Raw genomic sequence first — 7,215 nt, 5'->3', positions numbered from 1 at the left:
AAAACTTGTAATTTTTTTAAAGAAGTCTCTTATGCTCCCAAGGCTGGATTTATTAGATCAAAAATACAGAAAAAAACAGTATTCCTGCAAAATGTTATTACAATACAAAATAATGATTTCTATTTCGATATCCTATAAAATATAATTTATTTCTGTGATGAAAAACTTAATTTCCATCAGCCATTACTCAGCCATTACAGAAATCATTCTAATATGCTTTCATTATTATGAGAATTATCAGTGTTGGCAAGAGTTGTGAAATGCAATACTTTTCAGGATTCTTTGATGAATAAAAAGTTCAAAAGAACAGCATTTATTCAAAATATAAATATTTCTTTAATTTCTTTCAAAACAAAAAAAAGAATACAAATATACTGACCCCTAACTTTTGAACGATTGTGTATACTGTTAGAAAAGATTTTTTTTTTTTTAATTAATGCTCTTCTTTTTAACTTTTTATTCATCAAAAAATCCTGAAAAAAAAGTATTACAAAAAATAATAATAAGCAGCACAACAGTTCCAGCACTGATAATAAATCAGTGTATCAGAATGATTTCTGAAGGATCATGTGACAGTGAAGACTGGAGTAATAATGCTGAAAATTCAGCTTTGCATCACAGAAATAAATTATATTTTAATGCATATTAAAATAGAAAAACATTCTTTTACATCATAATAATATTTCACAATATAATTTTTTTGTGTATTTTTGGATCAAATATATGCAGCCTTGATGAGCATAAGAAACCCCTGTAAAAAAAAACATTAAAAAATCGTTCTGATCCCAAACTTTTGACCGGTAGTGTATACAATGCATATATATATATATATATATATATATATATATATATATATATATATATATATATATATATATATATATATATATATATATATATATATATATATACAGTCATATTTATAAAAACAACCAAAAGAGAACATTGCCGAGCCAGATAAAGCATGAATTGTTTTCTGGAACCAGGAGAGACTGTAAAGTTAAGGACAGTAAAAGCGCCAACTGGGCTGTGTCGGTTTCGTCCGCTCCTGCCCTCCTCAGTGCTACTGTTCCGAGGGGAGTTTAGGGCTCATTCGGGACGGGCGGGGGGTTCAGCCGACAGCCTTGTGCTTTCCTCCACAGCACGCGCAGGCCACGCCGCAGCGGTGGCACAGGTGGAGCGGCGGGTAGCAGCACAGACAGGGCGCCAACAGTGACAGACCCAACAGGGCCGTCCAGCGAAGGCAGAAACGTTCCTCGCTGGTGTCGCACGAGCACGGGTCCGAGTAGTCGCCCTCCGGGTCGGACATGCAGTGGTAGAGCATGCTGTCGGCGCACCACATGAAGCTGACCCGGTGGATGCAGGTCCGGATGGGGTCGGGGGCGTCGTGGCACTGTCCGCGCCGGTTCTCCTCGTGGTTGAACATGTCCCGACAGTAGACGCAGCGCGATCGCTCCCCGTCCTCTTTCCTTCGCTTGCCCTTGAGCTTGAACACCCGTGGCTGGGTGGCCACTACGCCTCCGTCGCCCCCGCAGTGGCTCTTGAGATCGCACTGGCTGAAGTCAGAGCTGGGCACATAAGGGTAGTTGTAGTCATGCTTTAAAGGTTCGTTCTTAGCGATGTGAACATACGAGTCAGAGTCCTCGTGTTGGATGAACTTGTCCGGCATAGGGGCGTCTCGATAGTCCTCGTAGCCTGTGATCAGCCAGCGCTCCCGGGGGTTGATTCGGACGATCTCCTCATCCTCAAACGGGAAGGGGTTCCTGGAGAACTTCTGAGAGGCAAGAGAAAATAAGAGCATAAATGTGATGACTGTGGCTAGAAGATCATATAACGCAGTTCTGTTTGTCCCTCACAATACTGAATCATGTCACGTATTTGAAAATGTAATTTACGTGTTTCTTTTACGCATTACATAATCTGATTTAAGGCTGGAATACACGGCACGGTTTTTCAAATCTGAATGAGAATCACACACTACCAGACTTTCAAGTTGTTCCAAACACAACAAACTTTTAGGAGATAAATGACATGAAAAAAGTATGAAATCTAAATATCAAATGTTTATATCCTCGGACTGAATGGAATCAGTCAGGTTCTGTTGTCTGGTGTAGTGCAGATCTGTGAATGAATGTTCTGAAGTGAAGTAAACTTCAACAGATTTCCCTGCTCAGGGAGTAGGGAGCATGCATACTGTGTAGGGAACATGTCAATGGGAACACAGTTCATGCACGGAGCTCACTTCTAACGAGCTGATTATCTGAATCAGGTGTGTTAACAGAGAGACATGCCAAAATATGCAGAGCTGGGGGGCGTAAGGACCGGAATTGCGAACCTGTAGGCGTTTCTCAATGTCAAGGATACTTCCTTGGTAGGACTGGTCCTTCCAAGTCACTTCCTTCAGAGGCTAGGTGAGAGACTCCTCTTTAGCATACGGAGAACACGTAAATGGCTAGCAAGTGCACGTAATTGCGTCATTACGTCAGTGAAAAGGTCCGTTTGAATAACGCTGTGAATGGTATCATCAAATTACTTTGGAGAACTGCCGTTGACGCAACCAATTGTTAAATGACAGGTCCGGTTCAGTTAACCATTTGTATTTGTATAATTTACAATATCAATACGGTAGTAATTTGTACTGGCATTTAAACGTCAAACTTTACTTATATTTACTACAGTTATAACAAATATTTGGTGACGTAAATAAAAACCGTTAACGCTCCGACTACGTTAACGTTCGACATTTTTTTATTTTTTTAACTAACGTTTTATAGCAAAGCTGCGCACATAGGATTGTGGGTGATTTGAGAGCGTGAAGAGCGCGAAGGATACACATATGCATCCTTTCCTGTGTATGGGATATTCTTCAAACGAGGGATTCAGTCCTTGGTTGAAATTCCGAGGATTCTCGACATTGGAACAGTCCTTCGACGGATGTCAATGACGTAGCATCCTCGAAATACTGGCTTCCGAGGATCCTTCCTTGACATTGAGAAACACCTACTGATCTAAACGATTAATTAATGCAAATATTGACTAGACTCCAGCTCTTATATGCCTCCACCTTACGCACCTGATCCAAGCTGTAGCCCTCAGGCGGCCGGTACTGCAGAATGCAGCGATGTGGATGAGGCTCGTAGAAGGTGGAGGTGGCCACTAGCTGTGTAGCGAGCTCCTTCTTCTGAGATGAGTTCGAGGAGCTGTCGGTGGCAGTCTGAAGAACAAAAGAAAGAAAATACACACTCAGTCTCAAATGACTAAATGAAAACCATCTCCAAAAACACATCAGGAAGAAAAAAAGACAAGAGCTGAAAACAGGGCATGCATTGTCCAGGAAATTTTAAGAAAAAGACAGAAAGACAATCCCGATCACAGACAGGTGTTTTTCCGAGTAAATGCGGTTTTCCACGACGTCATGGGCGACTGGCATTGATTCACAGTTAAATATTAATACACCACACACGGCCATACACTGCACATAAACACACACGTAGACGTCAGTGCAGTCAATCCGACGTGACGTGGCTCAACTTCACTGTGCAATTAAACAAAAAAATAAGGCCTCAGGCTGCAGGATCTGTAAAAAACCTCTGAAGTCTCCCTGTTATTAGAGGAACTCAAAATGATTCCAGCATGCTGGGATACAGGCCATCACACACAAAACCTACAGCTCTGGTCCATAACATCACCAGAGAGACCTACAGAACACCTCAGTGCTTGGGTTACTGAGCAAAATCAAGATATTCTCAAGCTACTGAGCCCCCCCGCGGGGCTCTTGTAGGAGTAAATTTGAGACTGTCAGAAGAGGTCAATGGAAACGGCCACATGTCTACTTTAAAGGTATGAACAGAAACGCAGGATTTGAGCTCTCTGTCTGGATGAGCTCCAGCGAAAAGTTTCCAGCCTAGTCGTTAAACACAAAACATAAGAATGGTTGAGACAGACAGCTGCCTGCGGAGGTGGACTAAACCGACAGACAGACAGACAGAGCGGCTGGGCGGATGGGAAGTGATTAGTGGCTGAGAGTCTGGACGTGATCCTTCCTTTGGCTGAAGCGGATGCCTTCAACAACCACCTGCCAGGTGGAGTGTGAGCACCAACACACAGCACAGACCCACACTCCCAGCTTTAAAAAGATTTATGTGGTTAGAAGAATGCATGTCAAAATGTCACCAAAAGAAACTTGTTGGAGTAGTGAGCGATCGACAGAAAAAAAAAAAGTGTAAATGTTGGTTGTTGGTGGATGTCTGTTGGCTTTGAGGTGCTAGTGTACTCCTAAAGGTTGTCAAAACTCCCTTTTAGCAGATGTTCACATTTGAAATCTTTGAAGTCTTTCTCTTTCGGTAAAATAAACCCAAACTATTCACAATTTATCTTAAATATATGCAGTATCCAATAAAATGCCATCCCGATTCAGTTTGAGAATGTGAAACCTATTTCATTACAAATAGGAATACTGTGTTTAATTTTACTTTTACTTTATTTTGTTATAGCTAAAAGTATGAGAGAGACTGTATTTCAGTTTTATTTTATATAAAATATGGCAAATAAATATGTGGATTAAAAGCAAATAAGTATGTTTATTAGTGCCTGCAGTGTGAGCAGCTGAAAGTGAGATTTGTGTTGTTCCATGTTGTTATAAGTCACATTACTTTATGTTATATGTTATGTTATATTATATGTTGTTATATGTTATGTTATGTTATATGTTATGTTATATGTTATGTTATATGTTATGTTATATGTTATGTTATATGTTATGCTATGTTATATGTTATGTTATATTATATGTTGTTATATTATATTTTATGTTATATGTTATATGTTATGTTATATTATATTTTATGTTATATGTTATATGTTATGTTATATGTTATATATTATGTTATATGTTGTTAAATGTTATGTTGTGTTATGTTATGTTATATTATATGTTGTTATATGTTATGTTATATGTTATGTTGTTATATGTTATGTTATGTTATATGTTATGTTATATTATATGTTAAATGTTATATGTTATGTTATATGTTATGTTATATTATATGTTGTTATATGTTATATTATATGTTATATATTATGTTATATGTTGTTAAATGTTATGTTATATGTTATGTTATATTATATGTTGTATGTTATGTTATTTTAGCATTACAGGGCTATGATTTATCTAAACTATGCTTCATTAACCATGTTTATCAAGTCATTCATGAGGTCTGTAGAATCCATCCACCATTACACTGCACTGGCATGGCAATGTTGTGCCACTCAAACTGAGTTTTCCATGTTAGAGGCTAAACTCCAGCTGGGCGAGAGGAACCGGAGTCTCCGGTGGCTGGCCATGTCCGTGCACCTTGGCTCTCTCTCTCTCTCTCTCTCTCTCTCTCTCTCTCTCTCTCTCTCTCTGTACCAGTCCAGCCTGGCCAGGACTTGGTTTCCCCATCGTGTTCATACAAAGACCTCAGAACTGCTTGCCAAAAATAACACCGGCATCCCTCAAAGTACTGCCAAGAGATCCTGAGCCGACATGACTTAAAAATATGTTTAGGAGGATAGCTGGGGCCGGACTGCTGGAGATAATTAAAAACACAGACCATTTCAAATGTTTACGCTGCAGGTCTAAAAAACATTGGGCCAAAGTACTCAATCAGTATGAGGCCGACATAGATATAAAAAACTAGTGAGCTGCCTTGCTGTCTAATGCCTTCTGAGGCAGCATCATAAGCAAATGGAACCTAAAGACCGAGGTCTGCATTTTCCATGTTCAGCTCTGCCAGTTCATTCTTTGACTTGTATATCATGGCCTGTTAGCATGTTGCTAAAATAATGGTATCACACTCTTTTGAGAATTAAATACATAACACACAAATATTTGGTTAAATAGTCAATGTAACTGCACTGAAATATTTTAATAATACTTTCCAGAATTGAATACCACATATGTAGCCTTTCTAAGTATAGTCCATTTGAGGTGTACGCAAACACAGGAGGTCGACACATGCCCCATAAAACTTCATCTTCATTTGACCAGTGTCTGCTCTATATTTCTTCTTAACTTATGACCGATAAAAATGTCTTTGTACTCTTTTAAACTAAAGTTGCTGCTATCTCATAACCCTCTCAGATAAGCGCTTGTCAATGCAATGAAGTTTCGGTTCCTTGCCGCTGTCGCCTTTGGCTTGCTTAGTTGGGGTCACTTCATCTACAACGGTATCGTTGACTTGATTGCAAATAAATGCACAGACACCATTTAAACTGAACTGAGATGATGTTATCACTGAATTCATTGATGAACTGCCTTTGACTGTCATTTTGCATTATTTACACACTGTTTTCCTAATTAATGTTGTTCAGTTGCTTTGACGCAATGTTTTTTATTTAAAGCGCTATATAAATAAAGGAGAAAAACATGTCTATAGCTGCGTTTACATGAACCCTACTTATCCGATCGTAATAGGACTAAAAGCACAATCAGAATAAAAAAGTCACATGTAAACACATTAATCCGTTCACTTTATTCACCGTTCATGTAAACACTATGCTCGGATTCGTCAATCAGAAAGAATACATTCCGATGGAAGCAAAAAGTGTCCATGTAAACGTACATTATGATGCAGTAAAATGCTGACTTGATAGGCAGCTCATGGATTTTGAAGGAGCATATAAGTACCAAAAATTGCACTTTCAAGTAAATCACCAACCCCCACTATAAAAATCGGCTGACTTATCGAAAAGCGCTAAAATGTGTGGCGTAGCGCAGATAACCAGAGAGTTCAAAGGCACATGTGGCCCAACTCTGATTCAAAGGCATACCTTCCCAGCAGCAGAGCCGATGCCGGCCTGTTAATGACGTGCAATCAGTGGTGCGATGGGGGAGGGCGGAGAGATAATGGGGGGGGGCAAGGCTTTGGGGACCTGAAATCTTTCGGGTAATTTCACAAATGGGCCCCCGTTCATTAAGTCCTAGACTGGCCACCCTGTGGCACGACACCACAACAGACCAATCCAAAATGGGCTGGCCAGAACTGTCTGAGCAATAAACAAGCTATAACTGGACATAGCTTAATGTGGCCCCATAAGACCTGCTGAGAGGGAACCAGCATGAAGAGCTCAAAAAATAGAAACAGCAGTCAAAACCATACCCATACATAATCCAAAACTGAGTTCAGGGGTCAGAAACAATAATGTAAGCCATCAACAACATATTGAAAGGAC

At 39.6% G+C, this 7,215-nt stretch overlaps 1 protein-coding gene across 2 annotated transcripts in view; it reads right to left on the bottom strand.

The window, feature by feature from the left end:
- Positions 1 to 892: 892 nt before the first annotated feature.
- The window catches only part of LOC113113068 (sprouty-related, EVH1 domain-containing protein 2), a 32,543-nt gene continuing 26,220 nt past the window's right edge, over positions 893 to 7,215 (bottom strand). Inside the window, exons 5-6 of one of the 2 annotated variants that reach the window (XM_026279225.1) lie at positions 3,074 to 3,214; positions 893 to 1,774 (exon numbers count right to left, since the gene is read on the bottom strand). In XM_026279225.1, coding sequence (XP_026135010.1) covers positions 1,112 to 1,774; positions 3,074 to 3,214 — 804 coding nt within the window. In that variant the 3' untranslated portion in view covers positions 893 to 1,111. The remainder of the gene's footprint in view (positions 1,775 to 3,073; positions 3,215 to 7,215) is intronic. The other variant, XM_026279224.1, reaches the window with a different exon arrangement.

The sequence above is a fragment of the Carassius auratus genome, chromosome 13, assembly GCF_003368295.1.
Source record: "Carassius auratus strain Wakin chromosome 13, ASM336829v1, whole genome shotgun sequence".
NCBI lineage: Eukaryota > Metazoa > Chordata > Actinopteri > Cypriniformes > Cyprinidae > Carassius > Carassius auratus.
Note: the sequence above shows the minus strand (reverse complement) of the source record. Positions and strands in the feature narration are given on the sequence as shown.